This window comes from Asparagus officinalis, chromosome 1 (genome assembly GCF_001876935.1).
Source record: "Asparagus officinalis chromosome 1, Aspof.V1, whole genome shotgun sequence".
Lineage (NCBI taxonomy): Eukaryota > Viridiplantae > Streptophyta > Magnoliopsida > Asparagales > Asparagaceae > Asparagus > Asparagus officinalis.
In genome coordinates this window covers 107,807,704-107,832,917 of record NC_033794.1, presented here as the reverse complement: position 1 = coordinate 107,832,917, position 25,214 = coordinate 107,807,704, and the positions used below count along the sequence as shown (strand labels likewise).

Below are 25,214 nucleotides of genomic sequence, written 5' to 3'. Positions count from 1 at the left end.
GCTTTACTTTTTTGGCTAAACTGATAAGGGTGTCACTTTTGATACTAATATGATATTTTAGCTGTAAATTTTTTTATTTTTCACATGGTAAATAAATAGAAAATTAACATTTCATCACCAACTTCAAAATTTGGAAAAGAAAGACTAGAAATACGATTTTTGATGTAATATATTCTGTAATAAAAAAAATGACGGCTTACAGAGGAATCCTGCACTTTGAGGAAAATCTCATCATAATCGCTGCTGATTTTAGGTCCTTGGCATTGATTCAATTTAGTATTTCCTGACACCAATAATTAACTGTAAACAGCATCTTATTTCATTGTCACCAACTTGAAATTCTTCTAAAAATTCCCAGGTTTGGTCTATCTAAAAAGTAAGAACAAGCCAAGGATTTCAATGTTCTCTCTCGAGAAGAGAGAGAAAAGTTTATAATATGACCTCTAGATTATATTGATACTGAAAGACACAAAATTATTGGATATTTCCTTGTGAAATTTTCATTAAGGATCCGCATGTTCATATTTTTGAAAGATACTTGTGTTTTTAGTATCAAGAATACAATTTATTGTATAATCAACACTAGCCATTTGAACATGTTGTACTTTTTCCTAGTTGAATATGACACGTTTTAAGTACCTAGGTAATGTATATGTCATTTTCTGAGTTCTAACTTTACCTCAGGCCGACTATTAAAGAAGAGGAGCAAATCCACTCTATGTAAAGTGGTATTACGTGACATCATTTTGTTCCGAAGCCCACTTCTAAGTTGTCTAGGAGAAGGAGAATGAGTATTTGTAGCATTTCTTTTTTCTCGATTGTTTTTCATGAAAACACTTGGCACAGATATTGAATTACCAATTGTTTATTACTCAATTGTTTTTATCTTTTCCATCTACCTTTTTATTGCATCTGGCTTTTTATTGTATGGTAAGGGAATTTCTAGTATTTAAATTTACTAGTATGTACCCCGTGCCAAGCACGGCTCTCGCCTTTTTTCTATCATTGCACTTGAAACACCCCTCCTCTTAGTTTTAGTTACATATTATTATTGTACAATTAAAATTATAAAGCATATTAAACTTTATGTTTAAACAAATTTCCCATATGACACATGAAGTTACTATAAATTATTCCCTTGTGCTGGTAGGCACACGTGTCTATTGTGACTAATTGCCTAGTTAATCGAGAGTAATGGTTGAGTTTCTGATTCTTGAACTTGAAAGTATAACACTTTGATTCTTAGGAGATTGATGGCTCGAAACACAAACATCTAACTGTCCTAAAGATGACATACAACGTGGCAACTGATGAGTTAGTTGAAGTCATTAAGGATAAAAGACTGCGACATCAGGTTTCAAAGTCATGGCTCCAAAGAACACTGCTAATGAGATTGCATTTTCCGCAATAAGACGTAGGTTTCAAAGTCATGGCTCCAAAGAACACTGCTAATGAGATTGCATTTTCCGCAATAAGACGTAGCATCAACAATCATTTAACATTAGTCGCAAAATATAAAAGAGACAGATCTGGATATACTTAGTTATTAATGTAACCAAATTGCAAGGAATAGGCCAAAGCTGGAAGAAGAAAATCTGAAATTTTAAATTTTATATATGTAGGAATTATATTAGAAAAGGAACAACATTAAAAGACATAGTTGTTAATTAAGAACATAGTTAAATAAAAGTTGTTATGATATTATTATTCTAAGAGTAATAAGAAACCATGGGTATCTAAATATTCGATTCATTCTAATTTTAACTTCTACTTGGAAAACAACATAAACCTGATTTGAGAAGGATGCGGCTAGATTGATGAGAAGACCATGAAGCCTAAAAACCGAAACCTGGCCAACAAAAAAAGGAATAACATTCATATGAGAATAAAATTAGCACATAAATTATGGCAAAAGAATATAAAATTATGACATATATATCAGTTTATATGCTCAAGGTTCCTAAAAGAAAAAATGGAATATAAAGGATTTTAATACTTAGTAAACAAAAAGATTACAATAACAAATGAAATGAAACCTCCAAATAATTAGCAATATTTCTTCCTCCTATTACATGGTTTTCTTCTGAGGATTGCTTTTGTGAGGTCTTTGATTTCTGAGAAGCTCGGCTACATATTAAAGGATAAAGAGTTGAAACAATTGAGATTGTCATGAGAGAGTTGGAAAAAAAAGCTCGGCTACATATTAAAGGATAAAGAGTTGAAACAATTGAGATTGTCATGAGAGAGTTGGAAAAAAAACAACTGACATAGTCAATCAAATTGCATATAAATTTTTTGTGATATTCAAACTTCATAACTGATGAAATTGATCAAAAAGGATTCCTATTAAGAAATTAAATCAATGTTGAAGATAGAAACAAAGGAGAACAATCATGGACATGATTTGCAGCACCTTCTTGAATTAAAATGCATTGAAACTACTAATGAGGAACAATCTTAGTTTTTGAAAGAGAAATTTTCCACATTAATGAGTAAAAACCTTAGTTCTTTAAGGATCAGTCACTCCGATGGGATGAGGAATTATGACTATATATATTTTCATGTCGATACGTTTTGACTTTCCTTTCAACATCTCTATTTATACTACAAAATCTTGGCATACGACCAACGAAAACTCAATTATTCACAGCCATCATTTAATAGTTAAAATCAATAGATTAGACAATGTGATACATGAAAATATAAGGTAACTTCATGATAATTGTATCTTTTTATTATTGTAAATTGAATTGTCAAATTCAATTTTAATTCTTCTTTCAGTGCACTCACATTTTGTGCACTACAAAATTCCTTTTGAGCATGTCTAAGTAATTCGACTATGATGAAGTTTTAGTATCTTTTAGCACCAAGATGTTAGAATTTACAAACCACTAAATTAGAAATAATAAAAATTAAAATAAAGGTGCCTAAAATAGTTACAATGAGATCATCATTCTCGCCCATCTTAATAAGTATAAATGTATCTATTTATTTAGAAATAGGATTGAATATTCTTCTTAAAATTCCCAGGTTTGGTCTATCTAAAAAGTAAGAACAAGCTAAGGATTTCAATGTTCTCTCTCGAGAAGAGAGGGAAAGGTTTATAATATGACCCCTAGATTATATTGATACAGAAAGACACAAAATTATTGGATATTTCCTTGTGAAATTTTCATAAAGGATCCGCATGTTCATATTTTTGAAAGATACTTGTGTTTTTAGTATCAAGAATACAAGTTATTGTATAATCAACACTAGCCATTTGAACATATTGTACTTTTTCGTAGTTGAATATGACGCGTTTTAAGTACCTAGGTAATGCATATGTCATTTTCTGAGTTCTAACTCTACCTCAGGCCGAACAATTAAAGACGAGGAGCAGATCCACTCCATGTAAAGTGGTATTACATGACAATATTTTGTCCCGAAACCCACTTCTAAGTTGTCTAGGAGAAGGAGAATGAGTATTTGTAGCATTTCTTTTTTCTCGATTGTTTTTTCCATGAAAACACTTGGCACATATATTGAATTACCAATTGTTCATTACTCAATTGCTTTTATCTTTTCCATCTAGCTTTTTATTGCATCTGGCTTTTTATTGTATGGTGAGGGAATTTCTAGTATTTAAATTTATTAGTTTTCTTCAGATAGGAGAAAAATCAACCTATTTAGTTGATAGGGTGACAGGATTTGATAGTGTATTTGAAGCTGCACTCGGATCAAATTAGATTATATTAGTAGTGACGCATTTTATGTTACTAATATAATTATATACTTGGACCCAGACATGATAGTGAATTTGATAGCATTACTACTAATATAATTATGTACTTTTTCAAAATATGAAAACTCCATGATTTCCTCAATGTTCTACTTTTTACCCGCGTATTGTGGAAGAAATAAAGGGAAAGGGAGCCAAGGGAATGAAACTACATGCGAAACTCCACATTTCAAAGAAAAACATCAGAGTACCGCAGGCATCCTCATCGTAAAAGGACTGTACTGAGTGCATGAAAAATTGAAGGGAAGAGAACAATGGCGAACGAAACTACATGCGAAACTTCGCATTTCAAAGAAAATCATCGAAGTATTGCAGGCATCCTCATCATATAAGGACTATACTGAGTATGAAAAATTGAAGAAGCAATAAATATGTGCTTTCTCATCCATGTTCTCAAAAGTAAAAGCTGCAGAGGGACGTAGCCATTAAATTTACAAAAAGAATTTCTTTGGCTACTTTAGCTTTTATCAGCAACTTTGAAAGGTTCTCTTACGGTACTACCAGTTGTGGAAGATCGTTCTTCACTCTTCTGCTGCTTCTTTTTCTCCCTCAGGCCATCAAGCTGCAATCAAGCTCCAGTCAAATGAAATGATCACAGTGGAAACTTTATTGCAAAAATTAAAGTTATACTTTAATTGTTGTGAGAACACGTGTTGATCAATAATTCTGTCTGGTTGAAAGGCAGTGGCTCGCTTCTTCACCTTGACTGCACGCTCTGAGCTCATGAACACTGTAGCCAAATTTGAATAACTTCTGAAATACTTGCCCATAGATAAGTTCTCTACATTGTCATAGTACAAGATTATGTAAAATGCAATGGTACATAACATTATGGCGCCAACAAGATTATGTAAAATGCAATGGTACAGAACATTATGGGGCCTATAATACCCAAGCACGGAAAACTGGCTCAAAATAATTTATCCAACAAAACCTATGATACAATCATTTCGTCAACTTTGCTCACAGCAGCTAATGTCGATGAAACTATATGCAAAGAGCCGGTGACCACAATCAGGCGTGACTTATCTCTGTCTCTGAATTTAAGCAACTGGTCAGCAATTTTTATTGAATCACATACCGAAAGATTCTGGCATGATGCCAAGATTATTATTTTGTTATCTCTTGATGCCGGTGTACAACTGATAAGCTTATTAAGGTTATTCTCTTCATCAATCACTCCAAAGTCCATAAAATCCAAACATAAATCTGCTGCAGTCCTCCTCCAGGCATCTTTTAATATTGAAGCTGGAGTAGCACGAGATTTGCCTCCTGCAATGCTCACCTCGGTCAGAAGAACTATCTCTGGTCTCGGACCTGTGAGACACAGGATCAGGGTTATTGGAGAAGTTGAACATGCATACATAAAATGAAGTGTGATTTTCTAAAATGGGGACTCCATATTATAAATCATTGTTAATACAGAAATTATTATAAGGATAACCATCTATTCCCATTTTATCAGCTCTTTTTGTCATTTTATGGGCCAATTATATCACTAGTGTTTGGGAATTTTAAACTTCCTTAGGCCTATGTGATGAAATTACATGCAGTGAAAGCCCTGTGTTGTCCAACTCTGACATGTATCCAACACAGAAATGTATCAAGATACTTCGACTGTGTTAGCCATATCACCTATAGAAAATATTAATTTTGTTTTTAAATAGAGTTCTTTGGTATAGTTGGATTTCGTCTTTTTTCTGGTCATGGCCTCAAGTTTCCACGGATTATATGACTTGAAGATGTAGGATCATCAACACTTTCACTAAATACCATGCTTGACGGCAACATGTAAACAACACAGAAATGTATCAAGATACTTCAACTGTGTTAGCCATATCACCTACAGAAAATATTATTTTTGTTTTTAAATAGAGTTCTTTTGTATAGTTGGATTTCGGTTTTGTATAGTTGGATTTCGTCTTTTTTCTGGTTATGGCCTCAAGTTTCCACGGATTATATGACTTGAAGATGTAGGATCATCAACACTTTCACTAAATACCATGCTTGACGGCAACTAAGGTAAGTTATCATGTGCTTCAAAGGTGGCATGTTCCGGATTTGCCCTTATGTATCTACATATATATTCTATGTTACTGTCTTCCCTCCCTACTTTTGATTTTATTTTAGACCTTTTGTTAGGGGGGCATAGTGCATACGGTTCAGATATGGCTCTGGTATCATAGTTACCATAGCTTTAGCCTCTTGCCAATCACGAATACGTATACATATATGCCATGGTAAGGAAAATTCATACCCAAATCCGCTAAAATCAGATATAGATATAAATATACATGCAGATATATAAGTGGATATACATTCAGATACAAAATGGATATGAGAAAACAAGATAATATTGAATAACATAATTCATATGATACAAGAGAATTCAATAATATGTTCGTTATATCTGAAAAAGCAAAGATTAGATCTCTAGATCATTAAAATTAACCTAAAATCCATTAATCTACAGATTAAAACTATTACAACTGTATGACCAACGTATAATTGGATATTTCCAATACGGATCTGGATACTTCACCGCAAATTTGTGTCCATATCCGTAACCATATCTTATTGAATATAGATTTTAGTAACCATATACGCTAACTAACGGACACAGAAATTTTTGCACACCCCTCCTTTTCGTCTAGGCATACCATCATCAGTAATTTTAATTTCCAGTAGTGATTGTATTTTTCTACAGTTTTGAAAATTCATGATAGTTTTCTCTAATAAAAAATTATGGTAGGTTTTGCAAGACCAGCAAATTTCATGGTAATTTTGTGAATTTTACCCTAATTTATATTACACATGCATAAACATAAAATATATGTCTACGATATATCCTCCTAGGTATTTAAATTTTTGCCAATCTTGCCTCTCCGAACATAGTTGAGAGTACAAATCTTTTGAGTAAATGCTGAAAAGAGAAAACAATGTAGACAAAAATGAGATGCAAGTCCTTCACGTTTGATTATTCTACTTTCATGTGCTAAAGACATCGGTGATGAGTTAGAAGCGAAATAACTTTTCTCTAGGAAATTTTGTCTCGCTTCCTCTAATAAAATTTACTAGGCAACATCGAATCTGTCTTCCCCACCTTCTGTTCATTTGAAATGGAGATTGGAACGCAATAACGCAGGGTAAGGCTCCCAATTGTAATACCAAAATTTTGGAACTTGACAAAGATAATACCTAAACCCACGTTTAACAAATAAACCTATTATCTTAGAAAATCTCTAACTATCTAACAACCTTATCTCTTTAAAATCCCTATCCATCTCCTCTACATTTTCTTCACTTTAACTCCCGGAAAAAAAAAAACAAATGAAGAGGGAAAAAAAGGAGAGATGACCGAGAAAAAAAAGAAATTTAGAGGATCGGGTACTCAAGCACAGGGAACGAATAGAAATTTTAAGTTCAGAGTTCAAATTATTCATCGGTAAGCATTTTCTTATCCTTCAACTCTTTTATTTTCATGATCTCCTTATCTAAATACTCGTATTTCTTCGTAGATAATCATGAGGAATAGATTGTAGTTAGTTTTTATATATTTTTAACTACGATGCTGTAGGAAAAAATCTTGACACCTTATGAAAGCATTTCTTAACCTGAACTCTTTTATTTTCATAATTACCTTATCCAATTACTAGTATTCTCCTCCTAGAGTTATGACAATTAATTTGTAGATAGTTTTTATTACATTATTTTTCGAAACTATTTTATTTCGGTGAGTATAGTTTTGTTAATAATAATAATAATAATAATAATAATAATAAGTAATTTTAAAGATTTCTAATTTTTTTAAGATTATAGTTATGACAGAATAGTTTTAATTATTTACTGCGATCAATTTTTCACAAATTAGTGGTTAGAGTTGTGGTTAGGTGACTTGGTTATTAGCTCTTAGGTCTTGAGTTCAAATCTTTTGCCCTTCATTTTTTTCCCAAAGCCATTTGGGTCTGTTGCGAACTCAAACCCAACCCAGTTAGAATCCAATATCAAATTTCAGACACGTAATTCAAATCACAAACTTGTTTGACCCAGACAAGATCCAATATCAAATTTCAGACCTGTTTGGGTTTATAATTCAAATTTCAGACCCGTTTGACCCATTTAGGATCCAATATCAAAATCTAGATTCGTTTGGACTTATGACTCAAATTTTAGATCTGTTTGGACCTTTTGCTCACTAAAAAAATCAAGCTTGTCAATCTTTAAGCCATTAAAACCAAACCGGTTGACTTTTTCTAACACTAAATAATTATGTTAATTATTTATCTTTGCCTTTTTGATAAGTAAAGATATGTCATTTGATGATGAATACCTGATGCCATGTTTGATCACTTAGTGACATTTAATAGGTCGATTATGCATGAAGACGACTTCCGTCAAAAATATGATTCATAAGCGTGCTATCATAACATGACTATACCAATAGCATGGTTATACCCTCGATATCGATATCCTGGTGTGAGGAGTTTCACTTGATTATTACTATTATATAATAGCATCAATTAGACAATGCATCCATCCTGATTGGGCATGTTATGGTCACGGTTAGTTTTCATAGTTTTACAGAAATCGTTCCACGAAAACTCTGTAGTTAATGAATAATATTTCATGCACAACCACTTAAAATCAACAGATAAATGTGGGTTTTATAAATGAGAATTGGACGAAGAATATAACGCGTACATAAGCGGGTTCATGCGCATTCTTGACATCTTAAATTATATATAAAGGCCAAGGGCCAATACTTGACTTGGAAGTCGTGTTCCCAGGACGGTTTACGGGAACCCGATTTATATGTATGATACTATTCTCATCTAATTCAAATAACATGTAAAATAATAATTATAATAATAATGTGCTTGTATGTTTTGTGATAGACTTATTCTTAATATCTACAAGTAGTATCTCATTTAGTCACCGTTAATTTAGATTTCATCTTTTCTTTATATCTGTCATATATACTTACACGCGCACAATTTTTTCATTTTACATGCTTGTTGGGAGTTTTCTGACTCCTTGGAGGTTCACGCGCCCCAGACTCAGGGACCATCCTTTCTTTGCAGGCCGAGAGTATTTTAAGGAATAGGCTCAGCGACAGTGATCACCGTTTATCCTATCAATTCTCTAGTTCATTTGTCTTAGGTAGTTATTTAACTAAGACTTTTCCTGTAACCACGTGGTTCTCTAGACTATGATGTATTCTTTTCTCTTTCCTACTTTGGATAGTTGTGGAGTTATAGTAGAACTCTATCTTTCCAGATATTTTTTTTATCTATTTTCTTTGTTACCTTAGTTACATGCTCTATGTTGTAGTACTTTTTGGTAATATATCTATATACAAGATGATCTAAAGGCATGAATGTGACTGTATGGTTGTATTGTCGGCCGGGTCACGTTCCAAACTATTACGCTTTTGAACTAGGGCGTGATAAGATTTTTTTATTGGTATCAGAGACAGGCTAGATAATTGTTGCCTCATCCTGTATATTAAAAAAACTAAGATTAGGCCAAAAACAGAGCATGTATAGAATAAGTTCTTTCCTATCCAAAAGTACATCATTTGACTCATAATACCCTGATTCTTAAATCCTAATCTTAACCAATCCAATTTCAGATGATTACTATGGCCCCAAAATGTCGGCCCCCTACTCCAGTTGTCCCTGAGGGACACCAAATCGATCATGCTGATCTTACAGAAGCAATTAGGGAGCTGGTAGCTCATAATCGCCAGAGGGATAGACACCACCAGGCTGCAACGTCGGGTAATGTGTCCGGTTTTCGGAAGCTCAACCCGCTATACTTTGCTGGGACTGAAGGAGGATATGAGGCTAAGATGTGGTTGCAGACCATGGACTGCATATTGAGGGCGACAAAGATACTAGATAAAAACTGAGTTGATATTGTACAGCTGCAACTCGTTAATGTAGCCAGAACCTGGTGGGATGTAGAGGAGAAGCTTCCTAAGCCAATTTCATGGGAGACATTCCGGGAGAGCTTTCTAGAGACATTTTTCCCCGAAGACAGCTCGTCTTAAGATACAGAGACAGTTTGTTATGCTGAGACAGAGAGCTAGTATTGTAGATGAATATGCAACAAAATTTGCCAAACTCAGTAGGGTTACCCCAGGGATGGTGTCGAATGAGGCGGATAAGGGACAAAGGTTCATGCATGGTCCAAATTTTGAGATCCAGACATAGATCTATAGTCAGAAGGGAATTGAGACTTATGCTGACGTCTTAGAGGCTGCTCGAAAAGCAGAACAATTGATTGAGATTACGAACTTAGTGAATAGAGGGGCTAACAAGTGCCCTGCAGGAAGATATCAGGAGGTAGCCAGCTAAAGTCTCAGATGGAAGGAGCACCAACCAAGCATCAGCAGATAGGGACTCCGAGATTAGCTCTACAACCAACCAACATGATATGCCATTTTTGCAACAAGCTGGGGTACTTGATGAAGGACTACAAGAGAGCTAACGGGTTGTGCCTAGCATGCGGGGCAGCGGATCAACTTACCACTTGTCCTAGTAGAGGAGTTTCAGGAGGAGCTTCAGGTAGAGCGATAGTGCTAACAGACCAAACTAGACAGGGTGGACAACAGTTAAGGCCATCACTTCCCATGTAGCAGCAGATGTTCCGAGGACATCAGAGTGGGTAATAATTTGGAGACCAGAGATAGTGGAGAGGTCTCCAGTTCCAACACCCATACTAGTCGCACTATCAGCAAAGGCGCCCAAGGCAATACGGTCAGTAGAATCAGCAACAACGGCGATAGGGTCAAACTCTGACATTCACCGCTGAGCAGGCAGATGCATCCAGTGACGTAGTCATAGGTATCATTTTGGTTTACTTGGTCCCTGTCTTCATCCTGTTTGATTCTGGGGCATCATATTGTTTTGTATCTACTCAGTTCATTGCATGACATACCATACCATATGATAGTTTAGATGCAGCCTGGAATATCCATACAGGTAGCGGAGTGTTAATGTCTAATAGTGAGTGTAAGAGATGCCCAGTGGTAATTTGTAGTAGGGAGCTATTTGCAGACTTGTTAGTGATTGACACTAACGTGTTCGATGTTATTTTGAGGATGGATTCGCTCTACAACTTCCATGCGGTTATTGACTGCTGACGCAGAAGCGTGGTGTTTAAGATACCAGATCACCCAGAGTTTGAATTCATAAGCGGTAGTAAAGTGATGGAGCAACCAAAGTTTCGAGCAGGCAAGGATGGAGTATTAACCTGGATAGAGGTAGAGGAGAAGCCCATACCAGAAATTTGTCGATGAGCTCCTTGATGTTTTCCCTGATGAGTTGTCGGGTCTACCACCAGATAAAGATATAAAGTTCATCATTGATCTAATTCCAGGGGTTGCTCCTATCTCAAAACTACCTTACCGGATGCCGATAACAGATTTAGAGGAATTGCGAAAATAGGTCCAGGAGTATCTCGATAAGAAATTTATCAGGCTTAGTACTTTACCTTGGGGAGCACCAGTGGTGCTAGTGCCAAAGCCGGACGATAGCCGAACAATGTGTATTGACTACAGGGAGTTGAATCAGGTTACCATCAAGAATAAGTACCCAATTCCTAGGATTAATGATCTTTTCGATCAGCTCGGAGAAGCTATGGTGTTTTCTAAGTTGGACCTCAGGTCAGATTATCATCAATTGAAGGTGAGGAAGACATACACAAGACAACATTCCGCACATAGTACGGGCATTATGAATTCTTGGTGATGCCGTTCGGAGTGAAAAATGATCCATCTACATTAACGACCTTGATGAACAAGGTGTTTTCCTAGCCAGGACCGTACCTAGGAATTTTGGGGCTCAAGACAAAATATTGGATGAGGCCTAAGTGATACAACCCATAATACATTTTATCTCATTCTTCTTACTTTTTGAGCGGCAAAATTACATATTATTTTCAATATCTTGTAACATGGTCGATCTTAAATAAGATTTTAGTAATTTTAATTTTAAAAAACTTCTTTCAGCGGAAGCAACTGTTATGAGTATAGTCAATAGTACACGATAAGCAATACAAGTATTTAGAAAAGAATCTAACCACTTTGTATAGTTCAACACTTCAATTGGACTATTAATCTCTATTTTTAAAATTTCCCTAAGCACTCTCAATTCTGAAAACAAATCAAGTCCATTAATATCTAAATGTTCATCATGTTTTAGTGCATTTTCGAGATTAAGATAATATGCTTTCAATTCAATATAATCTAAAGCTTTTAATTTTTTCAAAGCAAACAAAAAACCAAAATTTTTTTCATACGTTTTAAATTGTTCAAACCTACTTTCAATTAAGCCAAACGATTTATCAACTATGTATAAGAAATATTCAATACGAAAAGATTCTTCAGCGTTAAATGTTGTTTCATTACCAATATTTTCATCAAATTGTTTTTTTCTATGAATTTTACGTTTTTCAAAAAATATAGGTTGTACGTTATTTCATTAGCAAGTTCTTTAGTTGAATTCAAAGCAGATATAAAAGCATTTTGTCTATAATTTTCTAAATATACAATAAGACCCTTTAATTGATCTATGACAATATCAATATGCATATCTTTAGATTGTAAGATTTTACTAACTGAATTAACAGCAAACAATATATCATACTAAATATTCATAGCTATTAAGAATTCAAAATTTTCAATCTCATAAGTTGCTAAGCTATTAGCTTCACTTTTTATCTTTGGATCTTCACTTTTTAAATAGGGTTAGGTTTATGCTTAAGTAACTAAATTACATATATTATATATATAGGTGGGTGGGCCTTATCCAACTTGGGGCCTAAGGCAAAGGTCTTAGTTGCCTTATGTTAGGACCGGCCCTGTTCCTAGCATCTTGACCAGTTTGTGGTAGTGTTCATCGATGATATTCTTGTATACTCCAAGACCAAGAAAGATCATGCAGAGCATCTACAGACGGTGTTGGAAATCCTGCGAAAGGAGAAGCTCTATGAAAAATTAAACAAGTGTGAGTTCTGGCTGGAGCAAATGTCCTTCCTAGGACGTGATTTTAGGAGCAGGTATCTTTGTGGACCCAAAGAAGGTTGACACAGTGTTAAAGTTGGATTCACCTACATCAGTGACAGAAGTGAGGAGTTTCTTAGAAATGATTGGATACTATAGGAAATTCATGAATGATTTCCCTAAGATTGTAGGACCACTTACTAGGCTGACTCAAAAGGAGGTCAAGTTTGTGTGGACTCAAGAGTGTCAAGTAGCATTTGAGTTGAAGAAGTTGACGACAACACCAGTTTTGATAATTCCGAATGAGTCAGGAGGATTTGTAGTGCACACAGATCCTTCTGGTTTGGGTTTAGGTTGTGTTCTGATGCAACATGAAAAGATAGTAGCTTATGCATCTAGACAACTGAAGATACATGAGAGGAACTACCCAGTTCATGATCTAGAGTTGGCGGCTGTTATTTTTTACATTGAAGCTATGACGGCACTATCTTTTAGGACAGAGAGTGAAGGTGTATACAGATCATAAAAGTTTGAAATATATCTTTTACTTAGAAGAAGCTCAACATGAGGCAGTGCAGGTGCTTAGAGCTTATGGCGGATTATGATATTGATTTGTAGTATCACCTAGGACGTGTAAATGTGGTACCATATCATTTGAGCAAGAAGCCTGTGGTGATAAGACTTACCAGACAGCGGGAGTTGTTAGCCGAGTTCTAGAGGATGAACATGGAGATTATATTGCCTGGAGTAAGAAGACAGTTGATGAGTTTGTATTTACAGTCAACTCTGGTAGATCGGATCAAGGCTACCCAGTTCAAGGATGCTTGGTACCAAAGATTTAAGAAACAAGTAGAGTCTGGGGAGAGAACTGATTTACATAAACATGAGGATGAATCCTTGCGATTCCGTGGTAAAATGTGTGTGCCTAAGGGTGATGTTAGGAGAAAATTGCTGGAGGAGACGCACAGTTCAATGCTTTCTATTCATCCAGGAGGCACAAAGAATGTATCGGAACTTGAGAGAGCATTATTGGTGGCCAAGAATGAAGATGGAGATAACCCGATTTGTGTCAAAATGTCTAGTAAGTCAGCAGGTGACGGCTGAGCATCAGAGGACCGTCGGGTTATTGCAGCCCCTTCCCATTCCCGAGTGAAAGTGGGAACATGTTACAGTGGACTTTGTCACAACCCTACCAAGGAGCCAGAAGAGAAATACCGCCGTATGGTAGTGGTAGACCGACTAACCAAGTCGGCTCGTTTTATACCATTTCGAGTTGGATAGACGACGGAGAGTTTAGCGAAGTTGTACATGAGGAAGATAATACGCTTGCATGGGATACCGGTTAGCATTGTGTCTGATAGAGATGATTTTTATCACACTTTTGGAGGAGCTTACAACAGTGTCTTGGGACTAGACTGAGTTACAGCACGGCTTACCACCCTCAGACAAATGGACAATCAGAGAGGACTATACAGATTCTGGAGGACATGTTGCGAGCATGCATGTTGGATTTCAAGAGCTCTTAGGAATACCACTTACACTTGGTGGTGTTTTCTTATAATAACAGTTACTAGGCCAGCATCCGACGCCTTATGAGGCTTTATATAGGAGAAAATACAGATCTCCTACATGTAGGGATGACTTGGGAGAGCGGCGTCTGCTAGGGCCTAAGATGATAGTACATACGGTGGAGAAGATAAAGACGATACAGAATCACCTTAAGTCGACTCAGAATAGACAAAAGAGTTGGGCTGATGCCAAGAGAAAACCTCTACAGTTCATGATTGGAGAACATGTCTTTTTGTGGATCTCTGAACAGAGGAGTTATTAGATTTGACAGTCGTGTGAAGCTTAGTCCATGTTTCATCAGTCCATTCGAGATATTGGAGAGAGCAGGAGAGGTAGCGTACTGGCTAGCTTTGCCTCCATCGTTGGAGGGAGTGCATGATGTATTTCACGTATCGCAACTTCGACGATATGTGCGAGAGAGACCTATGTCCTGAACATCGCAGCGCCTCAAATTAGGACGAACCTTTCATATGAGGAGAGACCAATGGAGATTTCGGAAAGACAGGAGAAGATCCTCAGGAATAGGACTATCCCTTTAGTATTGGTATCCTGGGGACATCGTGGACCTGGTAAGGCAACATGGGAGCGAGAGGACGATATTTATCAGCGCTATCCACATCTCTTTATTACCGGTAACATCTAGTTCCTCGTGTGCTTGGATTTAATTTCGAGGAAGAAATTTTTTTTTCTTAGGTGGGTAGGATGTAATACCAAAATTTTGGAATGTGACAAAGATAATACCTAAACCCACGTTTAACAAATGAACCCACCATCTTAGAAAATCTCTAACTATCCAACAACCTTATCTCTTTAAAATCTCTATCCATCTCCTCTGCCTTTTCTTCACTTTAACTCCCGGAAAAAAAAACGGAGAGGGGAAAAAAAGAGAGAGGACCGAGAAGGAAAAAAAAGAAAATCAGAGGATCGGGTACTCAAACACAGGGAACGGATAGGGATTTCTAAGTTCAGAGTTCAAATTATTCATCGACAAGCATTTTCTTATCCTTTAACTCTTTTATTTTCATGATCTCCTTATCTAAATACTTGTATTTCTTCGTAGATAACCATGAGGAATAGATTGTAGTTAGTTTTTATATATTTTTAATTACGATGCTGTAGGAAAAATCTCGACACCTTATGAAAGCATTTCTTAACTTAAACTCTTTTATTTTCATAATACCTTATCTAATTACTAGTATTCTCCTCCTAGAGTTATGACAATTAATTTGTAAATAGTTTTTATTACATTATTTTTCGAAACTATTTTATTTTAGATGAGTCGGAAGGATTTGTAGTGCACACAAATGATTCTGGTTTGGGTTTATGTTGTGTTCTGATGCAATATAGAAATGTAGTAGCTTATGCATCTAGACAACTGAAGACGCATGAGAGGAATTACCCGGTTCATAATCTAGAGTTGCTTATTTTTGCATTGAAGCTATGATGACACTATCTTTTAGGACAGAGAGTGAAGGTGTATACAAATCATAAAAATTTGAAATATATCTTTTACTCAGAAGGAGCTCAACATGAGGATTTTATAGAATGTGTTCAACTTCAGCAATAAAATGTTCACTTGTTTTCACAAAGTTATTTAAAAGGATTTTATAGACTTCAATACCAAATATTAGGTAACGTATGTCTCAACTTCAGCAAGTTTAATCTTAGGGACTGGGCCAGTGCTTAGCACACGACAAGGTGATTGAGATTTTATATATTCAATAAAACTATTTATATTTTCTTTATAATTTTCTATCGATGAGTTTAAAGATAAAATAACAAGCAATGTATCATCATCATTGTTTTCCACAGTTGAGTTAAACATATATGTTGTACGGTTGTTCATCGTCAATTATTTACGAGAGATGCTTAACTTAAGAGATATAATCTAAGGATGCAAAATATGTATGTGGCAAAGTCAATGACATATAAAAAACATAACCAAGAAGAGCTGTTGGAAATTAAAACATTGTGAAGCATGCATATAATGAGGGTAAATTACACTAAACCCCTAGGAACTTTCTGCATTTTGTAGAAAATCCCCAATAACTTTCAAAATCACACTAAACCCCAATAACTTTTCCAGAACACCCCCCAACATCTTTTGGGTAAATTGCACGAACCCCCCCCAACAATTTTCAAAATGCCTTTTAATGTTGTTTTTTGGTTCTAATTTATGGGGGGGAGGGGGTGGGTGCAGGGGTTGGTGTAATTTACCCTTAAGTAAATATAATTGAGATATAATAAGTAGAAATGAAAATATCAGTTTGAAGATAAACCTTCAAAGTTTTGAGATTGAGATGAAAGAAGAGCTCAAAAATAGAAATCCTATACACCATCAAGCAATGCCTCCATTTATTTTACATATCCGACAACATTATATGGGATAACACAATTAAAATATTGAAAAAGTCAGCCAGTACCTGTAAGAATTTTTCTTGCAAATGCTAAATGATCTTTATCAGTTGCCATTGCCACCACAAAAGCAAACATTCCATCAGGACATGTCATCCTAATTACATCTGACAATCCTTCAGCAGATGCCTCGGTATGTGCTGGAAATATCATAATCTTAATTATTAGTTGTTAATAGCATATGAGAAACATTAAAAAAATAGGATTAAGTAGAACCTCCATCAATAAGTATGGATGCTTCAGATACACCAAGTGTCTCAGCCTCCATGCGAGTTAGAAACTGGTTTCTCCCAGGTAATGTTGTCTGCTCTAGACCAGCTCGAATGGATTTGTCTGATATCTTAAAACCTGATATTTCACCAAATGATTAGATTTAAAGCGAATACTTAGTTTCAAAGGAAGTAAGAAGTGCATAGAAGGAATAAAAATCTCAAAACAATCATCTAACAACTTTGCTCGCAGTTTTATTGATCGTCCATTTGGGGGTAGAGAGTGGGAATATTACCAAAATCTTCTGACAAGAATGAATAGAGCGCGGAATATTACCAAAATCTTCTGACAAGTAGTATATACCTTCTCCCATAATTTAGTAAGCCAAGAAAGCTTCGTATATCTTTTAGAGTTTCAAAGTTATTTTCGAACTCTTTGATCTTTGTTATAATGCGGTCTTGCAATGCAATGTGACCACTTTCAATTCTTTTCCCTAAAAATTTGATATCCTCTGTTATTAGAGTTATCTTTTTAGGAGATAATATAATACCATGATTGAGCAATAGCTGAGCTACCGCTATCAGGTGTTCTATGTGTTCTTCTTTAGTTTTTGAGAACACAAGGATGTCATCTATGCAGACAAATAGTTAATGCCCAAAAATGCTATTCATTCATTTTTGGAATACCTGAGGAGCATTTTTTGAGGCTAAGTGGCATAACGTTCCATTCATAATGCCCACCATTAGGACAGCTGAATATCGTTAGCCTTTCACATTCTTCATCCTTTATTTTTATTTGCCAGAATCCAGATTTTGCATCAAATTTGCTAAACCATCGAGCATCTCAGATTCTGTGCAAGAGTAATTCACTATTGGTGATGAAGAATTCATCAAATTCGGTGGCTTCATTAACCTTTTTATTAGTTAATGACCATCCTTGCCTTTCCTCTCTTTTACTCAGCATGGTTTCTTATCATGAAAGCAGGAGAAGAATGGTTTGATTCCGTTTTTTGAATCAAATCAAGTTTGAAGAGCTCTGCTATTTGAGTTTCTGTCTTCAAGGTTAGCTGCTATATGATTAATCCTGATATTTTTCCCTTTGTACTCATCCTTTAATTGGATTGTACAATATCTGGAACTTTTATCAAAATGTAACAAGGGGTTATCACTGTATAATGGTGATAACATTGTATGAATAGTTTTTTCAAAATCATTGACAACTAGAATATTATAATTGAGTTGCTTGATTTTCTTTTCTGACAAGAATGGATAGAGAGCGGAATATTACCAAAATCTTCTGACAAGTAATCACATAAAAGCTAGGTGATACCTCTACAAACGAATTGTAGAAATTTATGCAGGTCTAGTAAAGAAATGTTGTGAAAGTACAATAAGATGGTCCACTTCATATGCTTGAATAAAAATACACTCATCTCATCAGTTGTATTGATTTGCATATTTTCATTGGTGAAATGCATTCAAATGGTAGGCCAGACATGGTATATGACAATCATCATCATATTTGTACAAAACTATGGTCTGTCAGATGGTAATCAAACGACATGGTATAGTTATATTAATTATTGTACCAAAAACTGTTGCCAAATACCATAGCATTCAAGAATTTCCTGAAGTGTATAAGCTAATAAATTATTGTTATGCAATTAAAACTAAGTTCTGAATGTGACAATATATAAATCACAATATAAACATATGGACCCAGATTTTTGTATACGTCACTGAACTTCAAGATGTCATATGAGCTTAACACAGGAGAAAAACACTATAATACTCTATTTATACAGACATTGTCATTGTCAGAGTATATATGGACATGTGGTTAAGTTAAACAAATATTTATAAAAAGACATAAAGCTAATTAGGGATATCCAACAAAAAATTAATGTGAATGAGAATGTTCTTACCTTGATTCCGTAGACAAAGTGCTGTACAGGTAGCTGTAACTGCATTTTGGAGTTGATGATTTCCGAGCATTCGTAGTTTTACATCAGGCAAGTCAACAAACTGCATGTTCACAAAACAACTTTAGGCAAAGAATGAATGGGATATGATAAAGGAGGAATTTGATCAAGAAAAAAAAAGAGATATATCCAGGAATTCAAACTATGACATAGTCAACGAACTGCAACTCCCTGAACAAAATTTAGATAAACATAGAGAGGAACAAAAGGACCTTACCATCTCTAAATTCTCTCGACCTTGGATACGTATGTCACTAGTTTGGTAAGGATCTCCATCCTCTCTGCTAAAGCATTTTATAGCACTCTTAATTCCAGGATCACACGCTGATACAACTGGGGAATTCATGGAGTGAGCTTTATCCCTAATAATGTGTTCAACATGAGATTCAAATGGGCCTCCAATCACCACCTGAAAAATTTAAAGAACGATCGTCACAACTAAAGTTCAAAACCAAAGTGGTAAAAGGATACTGAAACAGGAAAGCATAAAAATAATATCAAATTACACTTAAAAAGACTGCATAAGAACTGGATAACAGTTGCAATCCTAGAATGAAAATTCTGTACTTTCTGCATCAGTTTGTGACAATTAAGATCCATAAAGCATCGCAAGGAACAGTTTCTATTTATAGGCTCCAAAAAGACGGTGCTGAAAAGGAAAGCAGCCCACATTCAAAGAATAACTAGGGAAATATTTGTTAATGTTGTTTTACTTTTAAATGTGAAAAGCTAGCTCGTGTTCATGCTGATGTAGTTGGCACAACATGGCAGTATTAAAGTCCCATTGGAAGTTACGGTATCCAGATTTTGCATGATGACCAACTTCAAGTATTGGTTTAAAGTAAACGCTTATGTCACACCTAAAAGATCCCAAAGTATATCTTGATAAAATATTACCAAATGCAGGCCATAAGACTATTTGAACATCAGTATACACACAATAATGAGATCTTTTAAAGAAAAAGAGCACTCTTTGCAAGCCCTTGGACTGCAATGAAAAAAAAAAAGAAAAGTAAAAAGAAAAAGAAAAAGTATACAAGAAGACTTGTGTGCATGAACATGCAACAATAGCTGCACATGGAAAGTCACTGGGATAACATTTCCATCGAGAAGATAATTATATTTACAGTAGACTCCCTTGGAAAGGGAATACTACAGCACATTCAATCTCAAGCAGTGTGCGTCATGGTAAATGCAATTCAACTTACAATCATAAAGCCATAATAAAGGTCAAACATCATGTTAACGCAAAATAAACAAGTGGTGAGAAGCACCCAACTGGACATCCATGCTTAATTATCCCAGATTTTGCGACAGCAATGCTTTCAAGGGAACCACCTAAAGCAGCTAAATGCTCCTCACCTATAGATGTAATTACTGATGCAGCAAGTTCAGTGTTGCGCAAGACATTTGTTGCGTCTCTTGCACCCCCAAGACCAGCCTGTGTTTCAGAAAAAGGATACAGCACATTACCAGGGGAGATTCATGATGAAAACAAGTTTTAGTACAAAACATTATCTCATAACATATTCCAACTTATAGAAGATGGGAATTAGCTTAACACCATAAGTAAATTTGTTCCTCAACTTGAATTCTGAATATGGCACAAAAAATGCTTACTTCAATTACAGCGATATCAACCTTCTCTTGGAAAAATGCAAGAAAGGCGAGGCCAGTAAAAACCTACAAATGTCAGCAAGGAAAATGATCAAAGAAAAAATTTCATAAGAAAAAATATACTGAACATATAAACAAAGCGCCATAACAAAAAAAGGTCTCCATGAAGATAAAAGGAAGAACCTAACTTGAATGCAAATTGAAACATGACCAGAAAAGGGGAAACAAACAAGGCATGAAGTGCCAAGAGTTGTACCGAGAAATAATGGACTACCGAGATATGCTGGCAAAGGACTAATAGGTGTATCGTGGGATAAGCATATCAGAGATCCGTATATGTCTGTGATACAACCAAATCCAAGTGAACAATAACAGAAAAAGGATTGTTATAAGAAGATTTGTAACAAGAAACACTTTAGAAGGAAAAGGGTGTAATAGTTACTGGAAGATGAAACTGGCGGTGACAGGTTTAATGTTAAAAAATGAGAAATGGGTGATGATCATCACATAGCGAGACAAATGACAAACTAAAAGAAAAAACTTGTGAAATGCATGACTACCATACTCGGAGTAATTTTCTAATTGAAGTAGCGTACCTTAGTCAAACATGCATAAAGCATAAAAATAAGATGTCAAAGCAAAGTAATGTTAATGAAGTCAGGCTGGCAGCTCGAGAAAGTGTATGGAAGAGCTAACTGGCAAATATGTATGTATCATTTCAACTTTTTGACTGTCCACAAATATTAGATATGACTCAGTTATTCTGCTGCTTCAGTCTCAAACATAAAAGGTTGAAACAATGTGCACCCTCTGCACTTTGTAACAGAAGCTGATAGACCACTGTTTACATATAATCATTAGGAATGATAAGCTCATAGATAAACGAGCACACAGGGATTAGGTTAAAATTAAGAGGTACTGCATATTACAAAGAAAAGAGGACTTGTTGCTAGTTAACTAAACAGAGAAGTGGTCATGAGTGCTAACTTGAGAAAAAAGATTTCATGTAAATGTGTAACCAACCCAAAGAGTTGGTTAAGACTACATTGTTGTTGCTCACCATCTTTGTCGCTGTTGTTACTGTATACCTAAGTATACTGATATTCAGAAGTCAACAATCTTATACACAAAGTATGAATTTAACTCAGTACAGGCAACAGCTAGAAGCACCTACTTTACAAGAGAACCACACTCAACTGAAGAAATGCCCAAACCAACATTATATACCAAATGTTTCCCCAAGCTATACAATGCATAAAAATATGATACCATGGAAACTTAACTTTATATATATATAATGCCTATAAATATAATAACCAGTGATTACCTCAAAATAGGTTAAGGATCCATTTTCCAGTTCGATAGACTGATCAATAATTTCCTTAGTCTGGTGAAAAAGATTTATTAACGCATCAGCTGAAATATGTCCTCCTTTTTTGCCAAAAGAGATGCACTCCCGAACAGTCAAAAGATGCGGGCTGCACCAGAAAATGGGTTAGGTGAAGCTGGAAATTCCCTGCCACATCTACTGCAGTAACTATATAGATGATTTGCACATCAGTTACAGTAGGAAAGAGTAGACAAAAGATAAGAATATTAAAATCCCTAAAAAGTGCAATATGTATAAATGATTACTGCACTGCAGAGAAGTGCCAATAGTCTAGAAGAGTGAGTGTAAAATGAAATTTCTTGTGAAACCAACAAAGGCAAAAAAGAAAACTTATTTAACTTTTCAAGGCAAGGTCTACAATTTATAGCTAAAAAATAACAGTAATTTGAAGGAAACATCACTTTTCATGTTCCTTATTGTAGAGAAATAGAAAAGCCAAAGATATTATTCATCTAACCCTAACCTTTCTAGAATAGAGATTAGAAAGGTTACACAAGCGGATATGGATATTGGCCCAATTACCCAAATACCTAAACAGTTAAACATATAATATCATCTAACACTCCCCCTCAAGCTGGAGCATATATATTATATATGACCAGCTTGTTACATATAAGAACAAAACAATTACTTAAAAGAGCTTTCGTCAAGTTAAACTCTGTTTGGAGCAGTTGAAGAACATTATATATTTGTTTGCTTCACTTGAAGTAGCCGTTGAGCAGGAAATAGATCTCATGAAGTAGCAACCCAAAAAGTATAACCATGGCCAGATATAACTCGAGCATAAGCCAAAAGCCAAAATAGTGTCTGACAAAGATCACAACCAAATCCTCATTTTTGTGATACATAGATAATCAACCAACCAGCAATAGAAGACCCTCACTAGAGGAACGTATCAAGGTGAGAAGAAACCCTAGGCGGGTAAGCCAGTAGAAACCCTAGGCGGGCAGCCAGTAGAAACCCTAAGTGTAAGTGGGTAAACCGGTAAAAATCTTAGGTGGGTAGCCAATAGAAATTCCTGACAGGTTAGCCAGTAGAAACCAAGGAAATGTTGAAGATTTTGTGCTTGAGTGATCAAAATAGCCAATCTATCTAAGGCATGGAGTAGATAGATCTTGGATTGATCTATACAAGGAACGGACCAAAAAATTCTTGAACAGCTCTGTCGAAGGGAGATTTGATGCAATGTTGCGCATATTTAATGTAGGTGGAATATAAATCCGATGATGTAGATTTGACTCGGATCAGATCCGAAGTTGTTGAAGGCAATCAGTGCAAGATGCAAGAGTTGTTACTGTTCACAGTGAACTGTATCATGATACTGTTAACAGTGAGCAGTAATCATGGTAGTGGTCATAGTGTGAACAGTAGATTCTGACTTCTTTATTTAGGTTATTTTGTGGAGGGTGTTTGATAAGATCTAGAAAACAATGATGCCAAAGTCGTCAACCGAGGTTTTTGAAGCCGCCAAGGGGAAGCATGGAGGCCATGCTTGCGGCAAAACCCCCTTGGCAACTCCAAGATCTTGAAAAAGCAGAGAAGTTCTCTAGGATCGAGATGTTGGCAACAACACCATGGCTTTAATACCATGTAGAGAAATAGAAAAGCCAAAGATATTATTCATCTAACCTTAACCTCTCTTAAATAGAGATTAGGAGGATTACTTAGGCGATCACAATTACCCAAATACCAAAACAGTTAAACATATAATATCATCTAACACTCATCATAACAATTAAACATCTCTTCTAATATTGTATATCTAAATGCCTTTTTTAATATGGAGCATCTCTATCAACTGAAAATTATTCAAAACATTTGTTCTTTGCCTATAAATGACAAATTAACTTTACTATGGTAATATAATGTAAAAAACACAGTATGTAAATATACATTCATCCTCACAAATTGCCGGACAATTTGTTAATAACATAGCATCAAATGACTGCCAAAACAGTAGATGCTAAATGCTTCATCTATAACTGAAAACTACACTTGTGATTTCCTCCATTATCTTTATTATATAATTTATAATGGAACCATAACAGCAATCAAAATCTTTAATGAAGTAGGGAAAATGAATAAGGTTATCTTTAACTTGTAGGACGAGTACATGAATTCTTTCATCTATTCAGCTTCATTTAGGGTCTTATTGTCAATTTATAATGTTTATAATGGTCAAAAAAAACTAAAAAGCATATTCATCCATCGAAAATGAACCCAATAAATATAACATGATTTCCATGAAGATACATCATTGCAATCATTCAAATATAAGATCTTTTTCTTTCAAGTACGATCGCAACTAAGCAACGAGTTCCCCCCATACGTTATATAACAGTTAGGTTGTCAGCACTTCCTATAAGAATATCATTAATGTAGAGAAAAACGAAAGTTAGGTGGAACATAAATTTACATCCATATCCATTTCACTAATGTTCACTATGATGATTTGCAGATCACGGATCATTATGCAAATGATTTGTCATGCTTGAGGTATCTGACCAAAATAAAGATCAATTTTCAGGTGAAAGATGGACATACGGTCTCCTTGCACTGCAACTAAGCAACAAGAGATAATAATTATTAGAGGCAAGTAGAGAAATGCGTGAAGCTGTATTTAGCTCATACCTCTCTATAATATTTTTCTCAATAAGAACGGACAATAAGCTGGAGCGGAATAAGAATTACCTTGTATAACAGCCAACAGAGTAGCCCCCTTGCCGTAAAATATTGGAAAGGAATGCTGCAGTTGATCCTTTTCCCTTGGTCCCAGCAATATGAACAGCCTATGAACACTTTTGCTAGTGAGAACCATAATTATATTTAGTTATTGTTTACTGCATGGATCAAATTCATGAAAAATATAATTGGGAAAAAGATGGAAGCTTACACAAATATGTATCACATGCCACCAGAAAGCAGAACAACTGAAACTAACTCTACTTGCATAAAATTTCAGACAATCACTTGCTAAAAACAAGCCAACAAACAATATACTACTGCTATGTATAGGAAAGCAAAAGACTTTGGAAAGATATAAAGCTTAGGTATGAGAGGTTTTATTAAATTGTGCCCATTATTTAGTTACCATTGTTGTAATTTATATAGCACATGCATGGGTGGAAACATTGAAAGCATGTTTTGAGCAACCAATGGCAAGAGGCCTAGAGAATTTATTGATAGAGAGGAAGAGGACAGCTACGTACAGGGAGTCAGGGACACAGGGTGAAGGGGGAAAAAA

General features: G+C 35.3%; 1 protein-coding gene across 3 annotated transcripts in view; it reads right to left on the bottom strand.

Moving 5' to 3' along the window:
- The window catches only part of LOC109828889 (dihydrofolate synthetase), a 30,107-nt gene continuing 8,972 nt past the window's right edge, over positions 4,080 to 25,214 (bottom strand). For 2 of the 3 annotated variants that reach the window (XM_020395875.1, XM_020395877.1), the window contains 10 exons: positions 24,662 to 24,759; positions 21,908 to 22,058; positions 20,584 to 20,646; positions 20,243 to 20,404; positions 19,181 to 19,372; positions 18,907 to 19,006; positions 16,989 to 17,120; positions 16,781 to 16,912; positions 4,412 to 5,098; positions 4,080 to 4,343 (listed from right to left, as the gene is read on the bottom strand). In XM_020395875.1, coding sequence (XP_020251464.1) covers positions 4,716 to 5,098; positions 16,781 to 16,912; positions 16,989 to 17,120; positions 18,907 to 19,006; positions 19,181 to 19,372; positions 20,243 to 20,404; positions 20,584 to 20,646; positions 21,908 to 22,058; positions 24,662 to 24,759 — 1,413 coding nt within the window. In that variant the 3' untranslated portion in view covers positions 4,080 to 4,343; positions 4,412 to 4,715. Of the gene's footprint in view, positions 5,099 to 16,780; positions 16,913 to 16,988; positions 17,121 to 18,906; positions 19,007 to 19,180; positions 19,373 to 20,242; positions 20,405 to 20,583; positions 20,647 to 21,907; positions 22,059 to 24,661; positions 24,760 to 25,214 lie in introns of all 3 variants that reach the window. The other variant, XM_020395876.1, reaches the window with a different exon arrangement.